The 27,262-nt window shown below is 33.3% G+C and overlaps 1 protein-coding gene across 3 annotated transcripts in view; it reads right to left on the bottom strand.

The window, feature by feature from the left end:
* The window catches only part of LOC143233744 (rhomboid-related protein 3-like), a 141,533-nt gene that overhangs the window by 88,114 nt on the left and 26,157 nt on the right, over positions 1-27,262 (bottom strand). The window contains exons 2-5 of one of the 3 annotated variants that reach the window (XM_076470333.1): positions 24,484-24,652; positions 13,320-13,365; positions 5,997-6,185; positions 1,092-1,115 (exon numbers count right to left, since the gene is read on the bottom strand). In XM_076470333.1, coding sequence (XP_076326448.1) covers positions 1,092-1,115; positions 5,997-6,083 — 111 coding nt within the window. In that variant the 5' untranslated portion in view covers positions 6,084-6,185; positions 13,320-13,365; positions 24,484-24,652. The remainder of the gene's footprint in view (positions 1-1,091; positions 1,116-5,996; positions 6,186-13,319; positions 13,366-24,483; positions 24,653-27,262) is intronic. The other 2 variants (XM_076470334.1, XM_076470335.1) reach the window with 2 other exon arrangements.

The raw sequence follows: 27,262 nt of genomic DNA, 5'->3' as shown, positions 1-27,262 counted from the left end.
ACGTGTAATTATTTCATGTACCTCTCGTCTATTTAAGAAGTGTCTGGGTCAATATAGGTTTACCAGGAGATGTCAGGTGAATATTGGCGAAACTTTGTTTATAAAAAAACCTATGTGTCGATTATTACACTTTTTAGCAGAATAAAAACATTTGAATACTTTGTTATTGTTTTCGGAGCTTGATGGAATCTCTCTAGATGGGTGACAGGTTACGAACTTTGAATGACCACGGTGTCAGCTGTGGTATACACACTAGATGTAATGATACCAAGCACTGTAACAAGTTAAATATCAAAAAGTTGCTAAGGCTGAAACTGTTTAGTTAACGATATTTCATCTCGATATGTAAGTAAAAGGAGCAGAATCATTCCTTCTAATGTGTTTTTGTTTACATACTCACTTAAGGTATTAAGACTGTCTTATAATTTGCCGAAATATTCCCAAGTTGTATCGATATTTTTCTCGGTAAAGTTTGATGGCATAATGTTATTGTTTGAGAAGTACACATGCAGTTTGGTTTTTCAATGGCAATTACAGTTTGTTTACTGAATTTCGTGCAAAGCTGCCCGAGAGTTATCTGTGCTATTCGTTCCTTATTTTGAAGTGATAAAGTGAAGGAAGGATAGCTATTCAACACCATCCACCGCCAGCTCTTTGCTAACGAATAATGGGATTCATTATCACATTGTAACGCCTCCACAGCTGAAAAGGCAAGAAATCGTTGAGAAGATTCGAACCCGCAACCTGCAGATTGCGAATCGAGTGCCCCTAACGGCACAGTCATGGCAAGCAACAACTGGAGACGAGAATTTCAATACCCTAATTTAACGTGTTTGAAACTGCATTAAAAGAAGCGATTAAATACAGTTAATCGTATTTAGAGAAAGAAACAATACACATAACTTACTGTGATGACGCCATCTCTCATCAAAACTTATTCAAGAACAAATAAATAACATTTTATTGTGAATGAAATTATGAAATTATTTAAGAAATAAGTTTGTATGTTCTCTTTAACGTTGAACATTTTAATTAATTTGGTTCTGCCACGTCTAATATTAATTAAGCAACATGTTTTAAGGATTTCTTACCTTATCAAAAAGCTGTCTCCATTTCTGAAAGAGAAAAAATACTGTTTTTATGAAAAATTAAATTCTGACAGAACATAAAAGTGATGCTAAAACTTTGTCGCTACCTCAAATGTAATTTACCAAAATAAAGCTACCTTAAAACGTTTCACATCATAGATTTTACCGTTAATGTAGAAAATAAGTAAAGCTTAATAAAGAACATATAATCTAGAAACAGATGACTTAGTAGACATTGTCTGTAGTGAGTAAACCGTGTTAAGAGGCTTCACAGGTAATTATAAGCCTGTGGAAAACAAAAATCTCGAAGAGTAACCTCACTGCAACTGATGCATATGTATACGTATATGGCCAGGTAAGTTAAGGCACTCGATTCATAATCTGAGGGTCGTGGGTTCGAATCCCCGTCACACCAAATACGCTCGCCCTTTCAGCCGTGGGGGCATTATAAGGTGATGTTCAATCCCACTATTCGTTGGTAAAAAGAGTAGCCCAAAAGTTGACGGTGGGTGGTGACGACTTATACTGCTAAATTAGGGGCGGCTAGCGCAGTTAGCCCTCGTATAGCTTTGCGCGAAATTAAAAAACAAGCAATCATAATTTTTTCTGTATCATGTTTGGTATACCATATGCTTTATTAAATATTACTATCAAATCCCATAACAGCTACAGTATAACCATGCCTAATTATGCTCTAATTTACAAAAAAAAGCATCTCGATGTCAAAAGCACTAATACTTACAACTTGCTTTACTGAATAAACAATTTCTGATGACGAGGATTTGTTTGTTTGTTTGTTTTGGAATTTCGCACAAAGCTTCTCGAGGGATATCTGTGCTAGCCGTCCCTAATTTAGCAGTGTAAGACTAGAGGGAAGGCAGCTAGTCATCACCACCCACCGCCAACGCTTGGGCTACTCTTTTACCAACGAAAAGTGGGATTGACCGTTACATTATAACGCCCCCACGGCTGGGAGGGCGAGCATGTTTGGCGCGAACCCGCGACCCTCGGATGACGAGGAACTCGAATTAAACATACAGAGAGAGAGAGAAGAGACGTCTGGTATGTATATTAAAAGCTTTTATTTAAAACATGAAACAACTAACAAAGTTTCGACATCTGTGCATTTAAATTGTGCCTGTGTTGAACCTGGCCGAAAAATTCGTTTTATTAATATTATAACATGTTAGTAAAATTGTTTCCTTCAACATTTGCTTTTAATTTGATCTGTTATTTGTGATGACTTCTGCCTAGTTATCTAATTATTATTATTTTTGAAAGCCAGTAAAGTAAGTTAAATAGTTTAAAATTAAGAAATAAACGAGGTTTGCTAAAAACACATTAGTCTACCTTTTGAGTAAGATTCCAACGTTAATTCCATTTGAAGCCACGTACTCAAGAGAATGGATGACCCAGAAAAGTATTTAAAATATTAAGTATAATTGAGTGAAATAAACACCGAGTACCACCAACAACAAAATTCTTTATTACTAGAAAAACGAAACTGTTTCACAGTAACATGACGACACTGATTCTGAAAAACACGTAAAAACTACTGATCCTCTCTAGTTTTTGAGTTATAATAAATTAATTAAAATATTTTTACATATCGTGAATAAAACAATGTTTTCTTTAATAACTTTAATTATTCATTGACATTTCCATTTAAATATGTTCAAAAACAATACATAATAGCAATATCAGTTTAAAACAGCAATGAGTATAATAAAATTATATACTGAAAGTACACTCAGACTTTGTTTAATACTTTTATCATATCTTTTACATTTTGTTACAAAATACCTGTGTTGCTTTGTTGTGCCTTGCGTATATGTTTTCCGATATTGTTAATTTTGGTTTTACTTACTCTTGAAACAGAAGGTTCTTCGAGGACTCTGCGGAAGTACATCTAGTTTAAAACTAATGACTTTTGTTGAAACCTTGCCCATCGAGAAAACAACATACTTCAGTGCCATTTTAACAAATATGTTTTGATTTTTCTTCGAGTATTCTTTGACGGAATACATAAATAATGTTGAACAGAGGTAAAATAATTTGCATACAAACAAATTAATCCATAGAAATGATACTTACAGTTTGGAACCCAACATAAACAATAAGTATTTATTTCATTATAAACATTCCCTGGTTCGGATATAATAATAATATATATAGTTTCTCTAGTTGTATAGGTGGGTAATAAAATACTGAGCTTTTAAACCATATATTTTTCTTAATGTTTCTACACCACTGTGTTAAGATATACAACTTGAGAATACAGCAGTATTACCAACCACAATATATTACAATATTTTCAGTTAAATACGTTTATACTTCTCCAATCAAGTTCTAAATCATAATAAAAGAAACATAAAACGCTCGTTTTTGTTTAGTGATTGCGACTGAGTCGATTCGGTTTCACAAGCAATCTGAAAGACATATATTGACAGAGACAGTAACAGAGCTAAACTGGTAATAATGTATAAGCCTGCAACATATAAAATATCTGGAGTCAGAGCCACAAATTCGTAAAATACATCGTTCTGAGCTATTTAGAAATTCTCAGTTATGAACACTAACCTGATAATAAACTATATTTCTCCACCATATATGAGCATTAAACTGGTAATAACCATAGAATATGTCCATCCTCCAGCATTAAACAGTACCATATATCTGAGCTTTTGCTAATAACTGGTAATAATCTACCGTTCTACACCATATATCTGAACTCTAGCACCAAAGTGTTAGAACCCGCGCTTCTAAATTATAGCAAATATCCTAATTCAATACGAATTTCTTTCTCAAAATAGAATTAAATCTCCTCCAACACAAAACAGAATTTTCAACCTACTCTCTTTATTAAAGAACATTGTTGACTTTGCACTTCAATCGCATGATGTATATATAGCGTAAACTAATAACGTCACGGAATTCGGCCCTTACGATGTCGAATACAAACATGAGAAAGTCATGTAATTTATTCAATTAAAGTATCTGAGAAGTTTAAGAGTAATATTCAGTTTCATGTAACAATAGCATAAATTTCAAAACAAATATATTATTATAATCGCCTTCAATACAGTTCATAAAAACGTGATTATTCACAAACAGGAACCTTCCACACAGTTCTACACACACACACGCTAATCTCCAGTGTATTTTATTAATTATAAACGGTTTTAATACTGTAACTAATTATCCTGACTCATCTTTTAGGATAAACTTTTGTTACTATGTAAATTATATAACAACTATTCATGATAAAACTGTTCATTTACGTTGTGTACTATTTTTATTTCAATCGCACCTCAGCACGTGACTGTCAGTGACTGATCTTTAAACACATGAAAACCCGCCATGACCAGGTGGTTAAGACACTCGACTCGTAATTCGAGGGTCACGGGTTCGAATCCCTGTCACACCAAATATGCTCGCCCTTTCAGCCGTGGGGACGTTGTAATGTGCGATCAATCCCACTATTCGTTGGTAAAAGAATAGCCCATGAGTTGGCGATGGGTGGTGATAACTAGCTGCCTTCCATAAATTAGGGACGGCTAGCGCAGATAGCACTCGTGTAGCTTTGCGCGAAATTCCAAACTAAACACATGAAAAGGAGTTTTTCATTTTATTAAACGTTCACTCGCAGCTACTTAGCATCTTACAAAAAAATAGCATATAGTTATAAATTTTGTCCATTCGCCACACATTACTGTGTTTTGTAGCAGTAATAAAAATAATTTATGAAAAGAAAAACTTTCAATTCTGTGGAACAGTAAATAGCTAGGATTCCCTTACAATACTATTGATATAAACAAAAAGTTGAAATAAATCACGGCACTCATTCTGCACTTCTTCGTTGGAACATTATTACAGATGTTTACATTCAATATTCCACGTTTCTATAAAAGTATCTCACAACAGTTTCCCTTTGGTGTTTGTAGAACATCATTAGAGAATAACCTATCGTTTATTACTCTGTTACAAACAGCAAATGGCATGACTAGATTTTCAACGTTAAGTAGTCGATTATAATAATACTCAATTTTTGTTTGTCCTGAAAATGCATACGCAATTCATTTTAATACATGTAAACAACAGATGTATATAAATACACATTTTATGCAACAACATATAAAAAAGTTATCAGAGTTATTAAAATGTTCTACTGTTAGGTTATAGAATAACACTGTAAGTTTTTTTTTGGTTTTTTAATTTCGCGCAAAGCTACTCGAGGGCTATCTGCGCTAGCTGTCCCTAATTTAGCAGTGTAAGACTAGATGAAAGGGAGTTAGTCATCACCACCCACCGCCAACTCTTGGGCTACTCTTTACCAACAAATAGTGGGATTGATCGTCACATTATAACGCCTCTACGGCTGAAAGAGCGAGCATGTTTGGTGCAATGGGGATTCGAACTCGCGACCGTCGGCTTACGAGTCGAACGCATTAATCCACCTGGCCATGCCGGGCCATAAGTTTATTTATTAATAGTATTATGTACCGTAAAATTTGGCCCTAACTAAACTAAAGCACAAAATGTGTTAATTTATTTCTTTATCGAATACAGGCTATACTTGAGGCTTAACTAACTTGTCATAAGACAAGTTGACTCATAGATTTCGTTGTCTGCGATTATAATTATTTTGCATAATTATAGAAATTCTGTATTTATAAAAGTCTGTTGCAACCAAGTTACTAATTTGATCGCAAAAGTTTTGCGAGTTTCTGCTTCTGCTAGTTATACCATAATAGTATGTAACAATTAAAATTTCAAATCGTAAATTAACGTGAAGACGTAATTAACCGTTGACCCAACACAACTGGGCAGTGGTAAAAATCACTATTTGAAGTATTTCCTTCTATATCAATACATGCCAAAAATAAATCCATAAATATGTTAACTTACATCATTCAACAAGATGTGATGGGCCTCAAGCTCTAGTTCTTCAGGATCATCACTGTCATTTTGAACCATGATGCTCGGCCAACGCATTCTTCTTCTAACCAGTGGCGTCACCTTTTTAGTTGTCTTATATCTTCGTTGTTTTATGACTGTTTTTAAACTGAACCCACAATCTGACTGGTAATTTAGTTTCTGTAATATATACACATATACAGATGTATGTTAAGTTAGTGTAGGACAGAAACTTAATAAACATTATACGTATTAATGTTGAATAAGATTACCAAAATATTCCCTTAAGAAATTCTGTAACTAAAACAGCAAACTTTGAAGTCACGGCTAGTACTGTTTGTGACTTTAAATAACGGCATTCAAGAGGAAGCAGTTATTACAAGATTACGGAAAGTAATTGGTTTCCTTTATTAGGTGCAAAAGTTGAAAAGTCTTTTAATCAAAATAACAATAAGCAAGTAAAAAACGAAGCATTTACATTTAAAATTGTAAATTACAATCTATAAGAACACTTACATTCGACGCTAAGATCAAATCGTTCCCTCTCCCCCATGAGTACTAATTGCATAAAGTACACAATTTGAAGTATAAGAACATTCATTCTGAAAGTTCTTGCCGTTCGAAATTCATTTTATTTAATATATAAATGTATAAATTCAACCAATCAGGGTTGACTTAAAGAAATTCATTTTTTAGCGTTTTCTTTGCCAAACTAACTAGGATGAACAAGTTTTTCAAATTTGAAGAGAGGATTGGCTTTATCTTTGAACAAGAAGTTTCACAAGTGTAGGTACAATTTCGTACTTTACAGCTGAACAATCAATGTGCGTGTAGTTGTTTTTTTATCAGTAATAGTTTCTAAATTCAAAATTATGATATTTTGAAGAATCAAAAGTATTTATTACTTAACTTACAACAGATAACCGAAACAATGTTGCCTTCACGTAATTGTACAGTGATTTTCATTATAAAATGTATTATAAAGATTATGCAGTACTCTTTTCGTTAAAAGATAACATCACCTCAAAATTTCTATACATGACAAGAAACAAAGTACTTGCCCAGGTGTAACGCTAAAAACAAAAGTTTTATTTTTGTCTGCAAAGCTCAACAAACCGACATTTGTTTCTGTAATAATGCTTAACAAATCAATACTTTTTAGTAAAATCACTCAATAAATTAAAGTATTTTATTCTGTTTATTTTCACAACAACGTCCAATAAACCATTGTTCTTTGTTTGTTTGTTTGTTATTCCTTGTTAAGCTCAAAGTTATACAATGAGCTACCTTTGTTCTGGTCACCATATGTGTTGAAATCCAATATTTAGTGTTAAGCCCTCAGATTTATCGCTAAGTCATAGGGGAGATATTTTTCTGCAACAATGCTCAACAAACTCGTGTTGTTATTTCTTTATAAACACGCTCAACAAACCGATATTTTATCTGTAACAGTGTTCAACAAATCAACATTTTCTGCAACAAGCTCATGTTGTTATTTCTTTATAAACACGCTCAGCAAACCGATATTTTATCTGTAAGTGTTCAACAAATCAACATTTTCTGCAACAATGATCAACAAACTCATGTTGTCATTTCTTTATAAATACGCTCAACAAACCAATATTTTATCTGTGTCAGTGTTCAACAAATCAACATTTTCTGCAACAATGCTCAACAAACTCATGTTGTTATTTGTTTATAAACACGCTCAACAAACCGAAATTTTATCTGTAACAGTGTTCAACAAATCAACATTTTCTGCAACAATGCTCAACAAATCAGTTATTTTTAAGATAACGTTAATCTAATAAACGTTCCTATTTGCTCTGTAATAATTATCAATACACCAATGTTTTTACTTTTTTCTATAACAGTGTCAACAAATCAATATTTTCTGCAACAATGCTCAACAAATCAGTTATTTTTAAGATAACGTTAAACTAATAAACGTTCCTATTTGCTCTATAATAATTATCAATACACCAATGTTTTTACTTTTTCCTATAACAGTGTTCAACAAATCAACATTTTCTGCAACAATGCTCAACAAACTCATGTTGTTATTTGTTTATAAACACGCTCAATAAACCGAAATTTTATCTGTAATTGTGTTCAACAAATCAACATTTTCTGTAACAATGCTCAACAAACCAATGTTATTTTTAAGATAACGTTAATCTAATAAACGTTCTATTTGCTCTGTAATAATTATCAATACACCAATGTTTTTACTTTTTTCTATAACAGTGTTCAACAAATAAATTTCTCTAACTTAAAAATAAACAAACAAACAAGATTTTTATTTTTTCTATAACAACGCTCATAACGTTTCCTACTGAAATATGATATACAAAATTGCTTCTCGTTTAATTTACCATACACAGGCGATTAAATATCCTAAGGTTAGTATAGTATCCCTTGGCTTGTTTTAAAGCCTGATAAGCCGTTATAAGGAAATACTGATTATTTCATTATTCATTTCATAACTTCAGAATAGTATAAAAACAATAATTTAGAAGGACTACAGTGTACTGATTGTATGGTTGCGATAAATGTTTTTTGTATAATGGTGAAATCAATATTTATTTCACAATTTCCCTAAGTTGATTGAAAAAGTATCATGTATGCTATGTACTAATTAATTTCGATAGAACGAACATCAAACTAACCTCCTCGACCAACACGACAACCAGAATTCAGTAACCAGATTCTTGACACAGGCATCTCTTATTTTTTTTTCTAGTGATACATTACTGCATCTCGCAAATATTTTGGGAACAAAGCCCACAACAGAAGATCATCAGAAACAGTCTAATAGTCAGGTTTTCAATCGTTAAAAGCTGAAGTTCGATTAAACGTTTATATTAAATAAGTACAATGAGAAATCTTGAAATAATTTTTCTGTTCGTTCTTATCTTTCTTTATTTATATAAAAAAAAGTCAGTAACATTTCTAAAGGACGCTTATATTCTTTCAACGTCGTAATTCGTTTTAAAAGACGGTTAATCTTAACTTAGAGAGACATCAGTGTTTTTTACCAACAGTTAACGGAAAGAAATAATTATAAGCGTGAAATTCTAAATTCTCCCTTCTCAACTTTACCTCAAGTGTTTGGTCTGTTGATAACAGGTGTAAAGGCTCTCGTTCTTACAATATCTTATGTTAAGCAAGACATGAAACAAATGAGTAACAGCATACTTAATGAAAATAAACAGAAACAAACGTGATTATTTGTATCTTTATTTCAAAATATAAACAAAAATATTTTTCGTTTTCTTCTAACCTATTTATTATTCTTTGTATGTCTATGGAAACCATATCTTAAGGTGTTGTTTTGTTTTGTTTTTAATTTCGCGCAAAGCTACACGAGGGCTATCTACACTAGCTATCCCTACTTTAGTAGTGATAGACTAGAGGTAAGGCACCTAATCAACATCACCAACCGCCAACTCTTGGCCTACTCTTTTCCCAACGAATAGTGGAATTGACCATAATATTATAATGCCCCCACAGCTGAAAGGGCGATCATATTCGGTAACATGAGAACCTTCAGATTACGAATCGAGCACCTTAGCCACCAAAATAACGGCACACACACAATTCTGAGTTGCGTTAATTAGTGATGACGATTGACCAAGATTGACTTTCAGATAATTTTGTCTTTGCAGCAGTTATGATCTTGATCTCTCATATATATACAATGTAAAAATTAAAGATCTGTAGTTTGAAAAGTTAATACACTACTTTTCTTTCTATAATGCTACACTTGAGTAAACCATCAGTTACACTTACAAAAACATGTATTAATATGACGAGGATATGGAAAACAAATTACGAATTTTAACATATATATTTTCTGAAAACTTGATGTTTCTTACAGAGCTAAAACTCCACAGCCTTAACTATATCGTATCCTGTTTTTGTTACGGAAAATAAGTTCGTTTGTTTGTTTTTAAGCACAAAACTACACAATGGGCTTAATGTGCTATGCCCACCACGGGTATCGAAACCTATTTTTTAGCGTTATAATTCTTCACATTTGCCGTTGAGCCACTAAAAAGAAAAAGCTAAACGATAGTAGACAGATAACTTGTATCATAGCAAATACATCTTTCTGTTCTATAAAATTTAAAGAAAATCCTTAAACATAATCCTGTTTCACATATATCAATATAGGGATAGAATTGTAATATAGAACAACATTACACCACACAAGAACAAAGAAATGTATAATGCAAAACGAACGTTGAAAACAAGAAATCTTATATTTCAAATTACTTGACATGAATAAAATGTTAAAGTAAACAGATGACAGTATATGTTAAAAAATTTGTAATTCTTTCACCACAATTGGTATGTATATATTTCCCACTCTAGAAAACTGCCACGAGAAACTGAAATTTTGTTCCACGGTGAGGAAAAGCATTCCCATTTAAACTTCACAGTTTCAAGCTACAGATAAATAACGAACAATTAAAACATTCCTTTCTTTGTCTTAAACAAGGCACTAGGAGTGTTGTTTCTCTATAAACGAGGCAGTGAAAGAGATAACATGTATTTCATGATAACAGAATGTAGCATGGCATAAACTTCAAATCTTCAAAAGGTCTTACCCTTATTACAAACATTGATTAATTCTACATTCTGAAGACATTGTTTTCCCCAGCGATCTACCTACTCCCCCCTTTTTGGAACAGTGGTTTCGCAATGAAGTTTTCATGACAACTTCCTCAGAGAACAGTCACATCAGTGATCCTCTCTTGTTGTACAGCCTTCCACAAACAGTCTAACACGTTAGCTGTACTTTCTCAAAGCGCACACTCGAAAACACCGAAGAAACAAAAAGCGGGTGCTGCATCAGGATTTTTTGGTTCATCAGGATTATTATGATTTTAGTTGCTTTTATCATTCGTCTCAGAAAAACAGTCATTGTTTTCAATACATGATTAAAAATCTGAGAATTTCTGACTTGTGAAATTTCATCAATTTAAATTTATCGTCTATATCTTCCTTGTTAATATTACCTAGAGATACGAAAAGTTTCATTGCAATGGATTTTTTCAGGACTATATATCTCTCTTTTCTCACCAAAGTCCCTAAATTGCGGATTGCGCATAAGCATTACTTTATGTATGGAAAAATCTTTATTCCAAATGTTATTTCCTGGGAGTATATACATTACTCAACGTTATCGATATATGAAAGTATATCTTTCGAAAGAGCAGACTTATCCCCACTGAATACTAACGATAAAGTTAAAGAGGCATATAACAAGATAATAATGTAGGTAATCAAAGAACAATTTCACATCACTATTAGGAAATAATGTAGGTCAATAAGGAAAAATTCCACATCACTGTTAGGTAATACATGCAGGTAATCACGAAAGAATTCTATATTATTATTATATCACCATGTAGATAATCAAGGAAAAATCCTATCTTACAAATATATTACCATGTAAATTATCAAGGAAAAATTCTACATAACTATTAGATAACCATGCACGTTAATAGGGAACAATTCTACATCACTACAATATAATAACGTAAGTAAACATAAAACAATTCTATATCACTACTACATAATAACGTAAGTAAACATAAAACAATTCTATATCACTACTACACAATAACGTAAATAAACAAGGAACGATTCCACATCACTACTACATAATAACGTAAATAAACAAGGAACGATTCCACATCACTACTAGATAATAACTTAAATAAACAAGGAACAATTATACATTTATACTAGATAATAAGTAAACAATGAACGATTCTATATATGCAAAAACGGCTCGTTTGGGTTGAGAAAATATTTTACATAGAAGAGCGAACAACGTTTCGACCTTCTTCAGTCATCGTCAGGTTCACAAAGAAAGAAAGAGGTAAATGACCAGAAGTTGACCGCATGTTTGCAAGGGGTTGTGTAACTGTGTGTCGGAATGTAGAGGGCGGTGTTAGATTTTTTGAATATATAATTTTATTTTATTATATTTAATATAAGTACAAAGGCGTTCCTTTATATTGGTTTATTTTGGATTTAAGTTGTTGTATAAGAAAGGCTTCTTTAATTTTGCGTTTGTTTATGTTTGTTTCTTTATTTAGTATTTGAGTGTTTTCTATGGTTATGTTGTGTTTATTTGACTTGCAGTGTTCGAAAACGTGTGAAGGTGACTTTTTATGTTCTTTGAATCTGGTTTCCATTTTTCTACTTGTTTCTCCAATATAGAAGTCGTGGCAGTTATCACATTGAATTTTATAAATAATGTTGGTGTGGTGTTTGTCAGTGTAGTTTTTACATAGTATAGAACTCAGTTTTGTGCCTGGTTTTTGAATAAATTTGGTATAACTGGAATATCATATTTTGTTACTAGTTTTTTGCCAAATGTTGGTTATTTGTCTGCTGATGTCGGGAATATATGGTATGCAGCAGTATATGGTTTCGTGATTTTTTGATTCGTGAGACATATTTACTTTTTTTGGTTGATTTTGCTTTCTGTCTACGTGTGTGTGTATAATGCTTTCTACGGTTTGTGGAGGAAACTTATTGATGTTGATGAAGTATTGTTTTATTTTGTCTAATTCATCGTTAATTTTATCTGGTGAGCATAGTTTTATGGCTGTGTTTATTTGGTTTCTTAGTATGTTGAGTTTTTGTTTTGTTTCATATGCTGAGTCCCAAGGAATGTATAGTCCAGTATGGGTGATTTTTCAGTGGATTTCTGTTTTGAATTGTGTGTCGGTTCTTGTAATTTTGAGGTTAAAAATGATATTTGATTGCTTTCTTCTTGTTCACATGTGAAGTTAATGTTGGGATGTATAGCGTTAATGTGATTGAAAAAATTAAGTGTGTGTTCTGTAGATGTGAATCCCGCAATCGTGTCGTCTACATATCTGTAGCAGTGTAGTGGTGGATGTAATGCTGTGTTAATTGCTTGTGTTTCAACTTGTGTCATAAAAATATTGGCTAGAACTGGTGATACTGGGTTGCCTATGCTTAGGCCATTTGTTTGTATATAGTTGTGGTTGTTGAACATGAAGTTTGTCTTTACCGTGGTGAATTTTATGTGGGTTGCTAATTGGTTGCTGGGAATGTCTATAGTCGGGTTAGGGTCTCGGATATAGAGTTCTAAAGCTATCTTGCAGGCTTTAGTGGTTGGAACTTCTGTAAAGAGGGATATAACATCGAAACTGGCCATTAAGGCTTTATGATTAAGTTGATTAAGATTAGACTTGAAAATTAGTGACATTAAAAAATGAAATAATTCCTCAAATATGGTAAATACACAAACTGGAAATTACTAACCTGTTTCTTACTGGGCGTGAACCAAAATATCGAACTTTCCGCAAAGCTGCAAAAAGAAAAACGAAATGTGGAAGAAAATGAAGTAGCGACTCAAACAAACAAACAAATCCAAACTCATTACGGTTAAGACATAATACCGAGAACTATTTGCTCATTACACGTACCTATTAACACAAAACTTTATTGATAAATTCAAGTTGGAGACAAAATATATTCATTATTCAATCACTTTATGTAACAACGGTTTAGAATGAAGAAACCTGAAAAATGGCATTTACTGATATTAGTTTCTCATTAGGATATCTTAACATGACTTGAGGTACCGTAAATGTGAGTGGTTAAGAACAAGCGGTTCTATTTTTGACAACTAAAAGGTGCTTTAAATTAGTTAAAGAAATGTAGTGACTTTTATTTTCCTAATAAATACATATTACCGCTGTTGAAGGGAAGCTTTTACGTAATTCTCTTTGGACTGGACCGTAGCGTCAAGAAATTGAACCAGATAAAACGAAAGAGTTGGTTCTAATAACATACGATATATGTAACTACAAAATATACATTTCCACAGTTTTTTGTAATAGGAAGCTTATCCACTGAGATAGGAGTTGATATCGACACGATATAGCATCCCGAGATTACTTTCAAAAGAATCTATTGTTTTGGTAACGTGCCAGTTTTCTTAAGTTGCTATCTGGATTTTTTTTTTATTTCAACCGCTTGCAGTAAACTTTGTCATCGTGACGTAATTCATTGGACACGCCGAATACATTTACCGGAAAGGGAAGAGTGAAAATTACTTTTGTCCAGTGTACCATGAAAGTTACTCCTATCTAACATTTCTCTGTCATAAATGTCCTCCTCTCTATGTATTAGCATCTTTTTGATACTGTTTTGGTTATTTGTTAGTAAGTACAATACATATATGTTTGCACTAAGACTCAAGCGATTTTCTTTTATTCAAACTGCAATATTTTTGTCGCTCAAAACAGAGCTTATTCGTGCAATTGCAAATTTAGGTTTTTCAAAAACGAGTCACCAACTCTAAGTTTATGGGAAACCCGTGGTTCGATTGCCGAAGGTGGACAGTCTAAATAACCAAATGTGTTGCTTTGCGCTAAAAAATACAAATAAGCAAACCAAAATGAAGATAATCTAAAACATCAGAAAAACCGGGAATCAATCAATCAGTTTGTGTTTTCTTATTAAATATTCATTACCTGTATAAAATATGTAAGTCTACCTTTTCTTAAACATTACGTCCTGTACAGAACAGTAAAGTTTATGTTCCAAATGCAATAGACATCTCTGTTTAAAATATTATTTTTTTCTTAGTATTTATTACTCCTGCAGAAAACTATTTCTTTTCAAAACACAATACTTTTGACAAAACGTGAAAATGTACTTCTTCGCAGAATACATTACAATAGCAGGAAAACATACAGAGAAGAAATTTTCAAGAATAAATATTCTGTTAATCAATAAGAATTGATAATTGTGCAGTAGTGCCTTATTTTTATGTGTGCTAGTTGTAGTAACGTTCTGTATTCTTGAAACACGACCTTAAGTCTTTTGTCTACCATTACATAAATCATTCTGTTTAATAAGTATTCCTTAAGGAAAAAAAGCAAACCATTTTGAATAGTAAGACAAAATGAATTTTGTTTTATTATAGCATCCATTCCTTGCGTTCTACAGTGGATTTGAAATACAAATAGTCATCGAATAGGCATTAGAATTGCACAGTCGCGTTTGTCCCAAACAGTTAGATTTTAGTATCTGAATACCTTAATATTAAAATCTGTTTAGTATATATATATATATCCTTTATATAACATAAATTATTATTTTTCTACGTCACTAAAATATTTTGGTGAATAAACATCTTTAGTTCTCCTGAAGATCAGAGTAATCCAGTTTTGATTTTCTCCCGATAAATGAAGTTTATTGAATTTCACATTTATTTGTATTCTCTAGTTGTTACCGTATATGTCAACGAAGTCAGTTTGGACTCCAGATCTCTAAACCATATCCTCAAGCTTTAACACCTTGTTTGTAGCTATTGCTTGCAAATGTTTTATCCATCGAAACATTAAAGAGTGGCTAGATTCAGTACACGTCTAGTTCAGAATGACTTATAACACTGACGTCAGATCGTCATAGATTTCCCTTCCAAAAAATGTTTTGAATAAACCATTCAGTGTGATAAAGCCGTAGTTCATTGTCCCAGCGGTTAACACGAGGTATTAAAACTATAAACCATCAAATTTATTGACATTTAAGAGAATCGAAATTCTTTTAAAATTTGTTCATCGACATTTTTGTAATATTATTTGCAAATTGTTGCCCATATTCTCTCTATTTTTATTATGGAACCTGGACCTAACAAACGGACTTTGTTATTTGGTGAAGGAAGTTAAAAAAGAAAGGATTTAAAATAACTAGGCTATAAATAATCTTACCATAGGTTATCAAACAAATAACAGTTGAAAAAATAATTGTGTTACAACCATAAAAACTGAAAAACCAAAACATTCAGATTTGTCTTTATTCTTTAAGGAATATCAATTTTTATGCTAAAATTTCTGAATAAATTTATTTGATGTTTTTATGCGTCTCACTTTCATTTTAAGGAAGCAAATATTCAATACAACTGTGATCTGTTTTCTATTTCTTAACTTCATTAATACAATTTTCGCCATCATTTATGCCCTACTCCATGGCCAACCCCGTTACACCAAACATGCTCGTCCTTTCAGGCGTTGGGGCGTTGTAATGTGACGGTTAATACCACTATTTGTTGGTAAAAGAGTAGCTCAAGAGTTAGCGGTGGGTGGTGATGACTAGCTGCCTTCCCTCTGGTCTTACACTGCTAAATTAGGGACGGCTAATGCAGATAGCCCTCGAGTAGCTTTGCGCGAAATTCAAAACAAACCATTATCAAATACAACACGCGGTGTGAATTTCTCTTGGTAAACAATTTTGACTGTGAGGTTGTTTTAGATGTTTTTGATTGGTTTGTTTTTTGCAATAAGTAAAGAGAGTTTTATCAATGGAATTTAAACTATATAATTTACTTAAATAAAATGAAAGGACAATTGTGGGTTTTGATAATGTAAACCAAAGAAAAACGTTTACAATGTTTTATATAAACTAGATAGATGACAGTCAGAATCCAAATTAGACAAAAGTTTCCACAAATTTCTGCTGCAAAATTATCAACACGTTTGAACCTTCCGTAAGTACTACAGTTTAAAACTAATTTGAAAGTATGTAAGCTTATTTTTGAGCGTCTAAAGTGTTTAAATACATAAGTGTAGTTTCAAGGTTTTATTTTTTGCTATTATAAGTTTACAACTTGGTATCTCTACAGACTAATTTTTTGAAGGAAATTTTATTTAATTAATCACTTAATGATCACCTCATATCAGATTGTTCAAAATGAGGGATTTCGATAAATATGCTCACAAAACTGTACAGATTTTGTTTTGAATAAAGAACTTCGTGATTCGGTTTTCAAAGGACCTTGTCAAAAATGGAATCCAGATCAGTCAGTTATAAAATACTAAATTAATGAAGCACTTCATATGAAAATTAGCACATTTAGACATTTTAATGAAATAAATTGACTTCAAAGAATTAAAAAATGTGCATAACACTCACACAGTTGATTTTGTTTTATTTAATACATTTATGTTTTCGTTATTTTATGCTAGCTTCTCATAAGTAATTGAGGCAAGGCATGGCTTAAAGGTAAATGTACCCAAACTGTGAATTCGAGAATTCGTGAGTTCTTATTTCTGGCATTTCCGAATATAAAAAAAACACTTTATATTTTATGTTTTTCTTATCAAGGCAACGTTATGCAGACAAAAACCAAAATAAAACGTCGCTTTGTAAAATTAATGCTTGTGACGTGTTGCTAAGACATCAGTTTAAGGGCAATTTTCGTATATTGTTGTCAATATATCATTTTACAATACGAATTCTGATAATCCTTCCCTTTGAAATCAGTTGTGGAAGTTGCATAATCCATTGCACAAACATGTTCTGTCAATTAGAGCAGATCCTTTTAAATTTCTGTTTAATTTGTGGCATTAGACTTAATACCAGTATTGTTATTATCGATAAAGGTACCACAATAATATTCCCATAAACACTCAATGCTGCATCGTATAATTACTCACACTTTGTTAATTGTAAAATCTTGCGTAACTCATACTTATATTTCAAGTTTATCAGAGAATCCTTTTCTATCCAGGAGATTTCATATTTTCTGCATTATACGGTAAACTCCCAAGAGAATAAGAGTTTCTATTCAAATATACCAAAGTTCATTTCTCGAGGAGCAAGAAATTATCAATAGTAATTCTCATTACAACACTAGTGAGTTAACCTTGAACCTCCATGTGCTGGTCATCTAGTATGTTGTTAAGACCTATTAGGATATGAAATGGATAAAGTTTGACAAAACAATTACAAATAGATTACTTAGGGATGACATTTGTGTGGACAAAAACTATTACTTAATTGTACGATAATATTTAGGATCAGTACGTTACAGTAAAAACGATTTTGGAGCTTCGTCTTGTCCTTACAATCCGTTCATATTCTATCTGACAACTGTGCATCTTGACAATTAACTTGCAGCGTAGTTTGCATTGCAAAAAGTTTGGTTGTGGGGCTTTTGCATCCAAAGCCCACCAATTCTCCCTGTTTGTTTTCCGTAAGCCATTTAGCATACGAAGAAAACGGTTTCCCAGCGCCTGTTTCAACAATCCGATCTCATAGAAATCCATAAGCACTTCACCAGTAGGAATGTGATGAACATCAGTTCTATTCTTCAGGAACTTGAGGTATGCAACAATTGAATGAGTATGTCGTGAAAGGAACTTCTAGAAAAAGCTCCTTATTCATTATGTTGCTTACTGTTGTCACTAATCTTTTTTGTTCATGGATTATCAACTGTTACAAGTTGCCACATTTTACTTATTACGGCTGGAGTACGACTTGCTGCAGATTTCTTTATCGATAGTCCTGGCCTAGTTTCCCAAGATGATCCACATTCCTTTGTTTTCCAATTCTAAATTTTCGACCTGAACATATCTGAATAATCTAAGTGATATATTTTCGGTAGCGTCACACTATTTATATAATAAAGGATAATGTCAAAACGTAGTCCTGATATGTGTTACCTCATCATAACTTTATACTGATTGCAAATACCTCGTAGCTTAGTGATTTGGATATTCATATTCAAAATAATTTTAATATAACGCAGTCAACCCTCTTTATAGGCCAACGACTATGAAATAAAAATTAAGAGAATTATAAAAGTATGTCAGTATATTAACTAAATATAGTGTACTCTAATTCAATCTAATAAGCTTATTAAGAAATAAATGAATTAAAAAAACTATGATTTTTACAGTTTTAATGTGTCTACAACTTCTAATATTCACATGGATTGTCATGAAAGCACAAAATATAACAAAAGTATTTGGATAGGTGTCAAATTTTACATTGGTTGTAACTGCAGCTATAAGAGCAATATTAAATTAACCTTATAATGCTATAGTTATATGTATAAACAATGCAGTTATTTACAATTAAGTTTAGTTGGCGTTTAATGCTTAACAAGCAAGATATATTAGTTAACCGATTTTATATTGTTAAACCACAAGATGTCATCTATATGTGCTGCAATTAATAGGCTTAAAATGTTTAGGACAGAACTGCAATAAAAATGTTCATGAAAACATAGAAAATTGTTAGAAAGGTCTGGGACTTCATCACTCTCTACTTAAAGTTTACCACTAAACATAAAATGTGGTTGTTTTGTCAAGAAAGTTAAAAGTATTTTAAAACGACTTCAGTTGTACCCTGTACAGTTTCATTTTCAATAAACTAGAGATTAGGACAAAGATTAATGGTTTCATCTACCGATATATTTCTGAACAATAACCCAATGTCATAACTAACACAATGAATATAGCCATTAAACTGTGTCTGTTTTAAGTTAATAAAACATTTAAAAGTATCCTAAGCAGGAACAAAAACTTGTTAAGGGTCGATTATAGGTGCCTAAACTAGAAACAAGTGGACATCCATGTGTGTGAAACTTAGAAAGTCCATATAAAAACCATTCGCTCTGAGCCTATTGGTCGGATATTTGAGTAAGGTTTTCCTCACCCACGTCTTGTTATTTGAACTTTAAAAGATATCTCTTGATTTGACTTTTCTTGTTGTTGATGGGTAATTTTTAATTTCTCCAAACTTAGCCTTATTATTTACAATAGCTTTGACTTTGTCAATGTTATCAGAGACGTTGGACCCCTACGTTTACATACTTGACATAAAACCCCAAAATTATATTTTTTCTGTGAGCTCTGACTCCCCTAAGAAAGCCTCAGAATGGACAAATCCATTATTTTAAAGGCAGTGTGTTGAGCACTAGAAAATTTAGATTTGTGCCAATTTTTATTTGATTGCTGTAACTTTGACCGCACAAAAAGCAAATATATATATTTTTAAATTGTTTACTTTTGATCCAATAAAAGACTAAGTCAGAAAATTAAATAGGTGACTGGGGGTATTGGACTAAGGCATTAATAATAACGCAAATTTCAAGTCAATCCGCCGAGAAATGAAGGAATGTCGATCGTTTGAAAACCGTTTGGGATAATAGGAAAAACAATAGAAACAGAATACGCCTCTTTGCAAAGACATGCTTGAGATAACAATAACAGAAAGTTATTATAATTTGTTTGCACTTAGCATATATAATATAAAGAACGCGAATATATTTACTGGACTAATGGATTCCTCTACTGTATGGACTATTCTGTATCAGGAGATTAGTATGGTGAATAGAAAAAATCAGCGTTTCCAATACCTTGATCTCTGTGTAATTAGGTGTGCCAAATGTTGTGAAAAAAAATAAAGCATTGTCTAAACTAATTACAAAAAACAACAGGTATATAGTGCTACATATAAGTGATTACTTGGCTAGAACTTAGTGCAATTCACAGTTTCGTAGATCTAGTTTATCTGAATGTCTAACTAAATACAAACACACCTACATTAGTTTTGATTATGAGTGACTGCCGAAAGGCAGGATATAGAACAGGGGTCACCAAACTACGGCCCTCGAGATCATTTTGTCCTGCCCGCCAGCAGCTAGCCGCTTGGAAATAAAAAGTGACATTTCATCAAATGTCCGACTGTCATAACAAAATAAATCACACCGATAGTCGCTTTAAGCTGGCAAACACAAGACGTTATGATAAAAAGAAATAAGGCTGTCACGCGCATTTTTAACCAATAGCAAAATTCTTCTTTCGTCCTTGTTGCCCATTTATTCATATCGAGGCACGTATCTATGAAAGTATTAGGATTTCGAAAACAAGTACAGACTTAACCCTCGTCCTATCGACTCGTCTTGTAAATTCAGCGGCCTAGGGTTACCGCTTCAGCAAGCTCATTTCTCTTAGTAGTCGGTTTATGCGCTTTTCGTAACTCGTTCTTAGGTAAGTGTCGTGGCAAATGTACGTTTCAATATATTTTGTTTGTGCGTTCTTGGACCAGTACAATACTTTTCTCACAGCGTTCTGTGTTTTTCATTTTCAGATCCTGTTTTTTTTCACCCATCGTTATGGCTGCTTTTAAAAGAAGTAAAGTGGACTCTGAGTGTCGTGCTTTCAATGAAGAATGAGGAGAAAAGTACTTCTTTGTGGAAACAAAAACCAGAAAGCTACTTGTGTGATATGCACCGAAAGCGTTGCCGTTTTAAAAGAGTACAATCTTCGGTGTCACTATAAAACAAAACATCTATCAACATATTTGAAATTTTCAGGAAAGTTCCGTTCTGAGAAATTTGAATCCATGAAACGTGTTTTTGAATCTCAAAAGAATCTCTTCACGAGAAAGTTTGCTGAAAATGAATCTCTCACTCGTACAAGTTATAAAATAGTGCATAGGATAGCAGAGCGAGAAAAACCTTTTACTGACTGCAACTTCATCAAAGAGTGTACGATGGAAGCAGCAAATGAGCTGTGTCCTGAAAAAAACAATTTCTTTGAAAATATCAACCTTTCAGCAACTTCAGTTGTACGGAGAGCAAAAGAATTTGGAGAGAACATCGCATTACAGATACGCCAAAAAGCTAGAAACTTTCTATGGTATTCTCTGGCACTGGATGAGTCTACTGATCTCTCGAGTACGTCATAACTACTCGTGTTCATTCGTGGAGTTAATTTGGACTTTCAGATCACGGAAGAGTTGGCATCAGTTTGCAGCATGCACGGAAGAACAACTGGAGAAGACATTTTCATGGAAGTGCATAAAACTTTGCAAGACTATAACTTTCAGTGGAATCAGCTTAGAGGTATAACAGTTTATGGAGGAAAAAACATGGCTGGAGTAAAGAAGGGTCTGGTGGGGCTGATCAGGAAACAGTTGGAAGATCTTCAACTTCCAAGCGCTCTGTTCATACACTGCATCATACATCAGCAAGCACTCTGTGGAAAATAGTTTAATATTTTTTTGCGTAATGAAACCAGTCATTTCTGCAGTGAACTTTATTCGGGGTTATGCACTTAATCATCGCCAGTTCAAGGCGTTTATTGAAGAAACTGATTCTGATTTCTCTGACTTGCCTTATCACACGGCGGTGAGGTGGCTCAGCTGCGGTAAAGTCTTGTCTCGTTTGTATAAGTTGAAAAGAGAAATATAAAGCCGATCCACTTCTGTTGGATCCAATCTGGTTGTCAAAGTTGTCATATTTGGTTGACATCACATCCCACATGAATGAATTAAATTTGAAACTTCAGGGGAAGAATAACCTTGTCTGTGATCTCTATAGAATCATTAAAGGATTTCGGAGAAAGCTGTCATTCTTTGAAGCACATTTGGAAGGAGGAAACCTCTCTCATTTTCAGTATTTCAATGAGTTTAATGCTGGAATCACAAAAGATGTCAACCTGGAGTTTCAGAAAAAGATTATTGGTGATTTAAATAAGCATTTTTAGAGAGATTTTTGGATCTCGACAGAATCAAAAGTGACATTCTCCTTTTTCAGAATCCTTTTGATTGTGTCATTGATGACGAGCCAGTGGAACTTCAGCTATGGGTCATCGATTTGCAAGGAAATGACTTGTTGAAAGCAAAATACAGAGAGGGACAACTTATTGAATTTTACAACTGCATACCTGAAGATGATTTTCCAAAACTGAAGCAGTTCGCATCTGGTATGGCATCAGTGTTCGGAACAACCTATGTCTGTGAACAAGCATTTTCAAAAATGAAGTATGTGAAGTCGATCAAGGTTGACTGATGAACATTTAAAAGCAATTCTAATGATTGGATGCAGCAATTCAAAACCGAACATTGAAGATATTTTGAAAGCTAAACGCCAATTTCATAAATCTCACTAACTTTTTTGCGGCTTAGTGAAATTCACATATGTACTCACTATGTGCGATGTGACAATTGTTTTTGCTAATGTCACCTTCTTTGATAACCTTTTGGTAAATAAAAATGTTGGTTGTATTTCTGTTTGTTTTTTGTTATATGTGTGTATTGCATGCTACTTCCACATGGCTAATTGTGGGATTTTTCGTTCTAGTTTATGAGTATTGAACATAATGATCATACGGCCCGCGCTTCTCATTCCCCAAGTATACTGGCCCCCTGTGAAAAAAGTTTGGTAACCCCTGATATAAAGCAATACTCTCATTGTATACATTCTGATCAGCTGATTTGTATGAGTAAGTATAAACAACCTGTACATAATTTTTTTGGGGGGGACCTGAATATACTTTGATAAAGAAGTACTGCCATATTCGCATATTTCAACACTATAGCAGTTATAAATCACGTCTGTCAAATAGGGTTATAACATGTAACACGCAAATAACAAGGCAGATGTGAGTGAAATATAATAAAATCACAAACACCACCGCCTGGCTTGCTCTAGATAGTTATTTTGTAAATATTTCAGTGTTGATTTATTTACATGAGCTCTTGCAGCTCACAAAACTACCACAAAGTTAAGAAAAAGAAACATTAAGAAAAAACAAAACAAAAAGCAAAAGTGTAGCACAAAAACTACCGAAGTCGTAGTTTTCCAATATATTACTTACCAGTTTCGCAGGGTAATATAATGTGCCATGATTTAATAAAACCTGAGATTGTTTTTTTGTTTTATTTACATAAATTATCTTAGAGTAAAACATTATTAGTTGATTACCTTACTGAAGTTTTTACTAACCTTATGATCCGCTAATTTGAACGTCTGAAATGTTTGTATAAAGCATTATTTCTTCTTACATTCATTTCAAGCTTTGATTAATTACAGAGTTGGACTAAATATCTAAATACGTTTCTCTGGAAGTGCCAATTTTCAGGGCATTAGGTGCTATTAGTACATGCTGTTTCAGTGAGCCGAAGAAATTGTTCATAAACTTAGAAAGTCGCATGTCATTAGAGGGTGTTTACAATCTCGCCAAATAGTTCTTAAAGTTTTCAACGTTAACACAGTGATAATCCTGGCGGAAAATCAACATAAACGTCAAAAGAGATGTGTTAACGTTCTGCAGCTTCATTTTATTGATCTGATATAGCATCCTTCATCATTACTCAGTGCACAGTCACTGTTAGGATATAACGCGATTCCTGCCTTACTTGAATAAGCTCATTTATTTAGTGTCCGTGATTTTTCCCCGCATGTGATTACCATTGCAAATACGTTATTGAGGTATATCAGGCTGCCTGAAGTAGAATCACCAGATTTATTTTCTATTCTTCACTTTCGTGAGTATTGACTTAAGCCCAAACTATATATTTTGTCAATATATAGCACCTCAATAAATAAATCTGAGACATCTCAAACACACAAGTATCTTAATTATACCCACGAAAGGCGTAAAATATTGTGAAACAATGAAAGGACCTGGTACAGAAAATATTATGTATTAATGATATAATCTGGTAGGTTGATTATTGGGTATTAATAATACGATCTGGTACAGTAAATATTGTGTACTGATGATAAAATTGGATACGGCAAAATATTGTGTATTAATGATATGATACAAAATGCAGTTTGTATTAAGGATATGATCTTGTAGGTTGACTATGTATTATGTAATAAATAAGTAATACTTACACTAGTCAGTAGACCGATTATGTACACTGAGTACCATTCTTGTGTATACTGAGATAAGGTCAATCCCTACTTCAGAATCAAATAGTTGGTAGAAACTTGACTGTAGAGGTAGTTCGGCAGGATATAAATATCCTTTGACTGGATATATCTCAAACACGCTTTAGAGGATCTGGCTCGAAAACAAAGAAAGATGCTTATGAAATTGACAAAAAGGTATTTTCAATAGCTACTGCACTAAAAGATTCTTTTAGACAGGATTAGAGTAAAATAATCTATGAGACCTTAGACGTGGCTTCCCCGCTGAGACAGTGGTAAGTCTTCGAATTTGCAACGCTGAAATCAGTGGTTCGATTACCCTCGGTGGACACAGCAAATAGTCCGATGTAACTTTGTTATAAGAAAAACCCAAGCTCTTAGACGTGGTCATATTCAAATACATCAATCGTAAGAGTTTGAGCTTCTGAGTCGAAAACTGTAATTAGATCTCAAATCGCTCAAGAGATGGCGAGGCAAGGAGCTAAAAGTTTGTGCTTGAAGAAACAAAAAAGTAAAAAAAAACAAGAACCATTCTTTGAGCTGCTATGCCACGACAAAATATAGGTAATTACTAATAGTTCCATGTACAACGGTACTTTTACAAAAAAGACTCAGGTGTAATAAAGTATTTTGGGCTAAAACTTTGTTTTTGTTCTTTAATCGTTGAAATATTACATATACATAACAAAATTTCGCGTTAAAAATTAAAGATTCTGATAAAATAGTGTTAACAGCTCGAGCAAAGATGAACACGTAACAATACAATATGTTGTTAGGGTGTGAAATTAGGTGTTATGTTAATTTCGTGCCTTCATTTACTATAGTTTTTTCGCCATTTGTTGACTACTTTCAAAATTTTAACTCATTTCAATTAATAATAGATTTGATGTTTATTCATTTTTTTTACTCAAGTTCCAATGCTAGAAGCTGTAACTACAAGTTCAGATTGTATTAGCAAAGATGATGCTTCTCTCACATTTGGTCTGACTGTAGTCTGGTGCTTAACTCCCAGACGATGAATATAAAAATTCATGGTTCACGTCCCAATATTGAAAAACGTACTCCGTATTTCAGAGACGTTGGTGCATTACTGTAGCGACTGTTAACAACTACTCCAATATTGTTGGCCAAGCAAAAGTAGTAATAAAGATGGCGATATGAGCTGTTGACAACTGCTTTTTGGTTAATATATGTCAGTCCAAAATTGAAGCCGGCTTCCCTTATTTGTTTATATAAATGTGGATTTATGCGAATTGTAAATTCTTTTTATTAAAAAAAAACCCACTAAATTCAGTGTCAAAATTTAAGAAAATATTAATAGAATGTATATGGGATGTCTCACAATTCTTGTCTTTAGAAATTGATAATCCAAAATGAAACTGTTACTATTAAAACAACTTTAGATACTTCTTCATATTGAGTTAGATGCGTAGGAAATGCTTTCATGAAGTCTTAAGTATATATTCTGCGTTTTTATTTCAATTTATTAAGCGTCTTTACTCGAGTACTTAGATTATATACACTGTTGGCCAAAATCTTAAGGCCAATGAACATAAAGAAAAAATATGCATTTTGCGTTGTTAGACTCAACCACTTATTTGAGTAGGGCTTCGAAAGATGAAAATAAGAAAAGGAAAAAAAAAACGTTTTTAGCATTTAATAGGGAAAATGTGAACACTATAAAATTAGCCTAAATACTAGCTGGTCAAAAATTTAAGACCATACTGAAACGAAGCGATAATCAGTAAAGACGTAACGAAATTTAGTCATTTGTGTTCAAGCATTAGCGTTGTCAACAGCTCCCACTAACATCTCCTGTGTTACTTTGGGTAAAAACAGAGCAAAGGCTAAAAAGTTGACAGAGTTTGAACGTGGCAGAATTGTCGAGCTGCAAAGGCAATGTATATCTCAACGTGCCGTCGCTGGTGAGATCGGGTGTAATAAAACTGTTGTTGCAAATTTCTTAAAAGACCCTGAGGGATACGGAACGAGAATTTCAAGTGGCCGGCCCAAGAAAATTTCGCCGGCGTTGAGCAGGAGGATTCGACGGGTTATCCGGCAAGACACCAGCCAATCGTCGAACCAGATTAAGGCCCTTACGGACCCAGAATGCAGCTCAAAAACAAAAAGACGACATCTACGAGAGAAGGGCTTTAAAAACCGTAATCGTCTTCAAAGGCCACGCCTCCTTCCACACCATGAAACAGCTTGGTTAAACTTTGCTGAGAAGCACCAAACATGGGACGTAGAAAAGTGGAAGAAGATTTTGTTCTGTGATGAGAGAAAATTTAACCTGGATGGTCCAGATGGCTTCCAACGTTACTGGCACAATAAGAATATCCCACCGGAGACATTTTCTACACGACACAGTGGAGGAAGTTCCATCATGATCTGGAGTGCTTTCTCCTTCCATGGAACAATGGAGCTTCAGGTTATGCAGGGGCGTCAAACAGCAGCTGGCTACATTGGCATGTTGGAGAAAGCATCCTTATTAACTGAAGGACCTCGCTTTTGTGGAAATGATGGATCTTTCAGCAGGACAACGCTACAATCCACAATGCCTGCAGGACAAAGGACTTTTTTCATAGCGAATAACGTGATTCTTTTGACCATCCAGCGTGTTCGGCCGAACTGAATCCCATTGAAAATGTTTGGGAGTGGATGGCAAGGGAAGTCTATAGAAATGGACGTCAATTCTAAACAGTGCATGATCTTTGTGAAGCCATCTTCACCACTTGGAATA

The sequence above is a fragment of the Tachypleus tridentatus genome, chromosome 12 (assembly GCF_004210375.1).
Source record: "Tachypleus tridentatus isolate NWPU-2018 chromosome 12, ASM421037v1, whole genome shotgun sequence".
Lineage (NCBI taxonomy): Eukaryota > Metazoa > Arthropoda > Merostomata > Xiphosura > Limulidae > Tachypleus > Tachypleus tridentatus.
The sequence above is the reverse complement of the archived record's forward strand: the minus strand, read 5'-3'. Positions and strand labels throughout refer to the sequence as shown.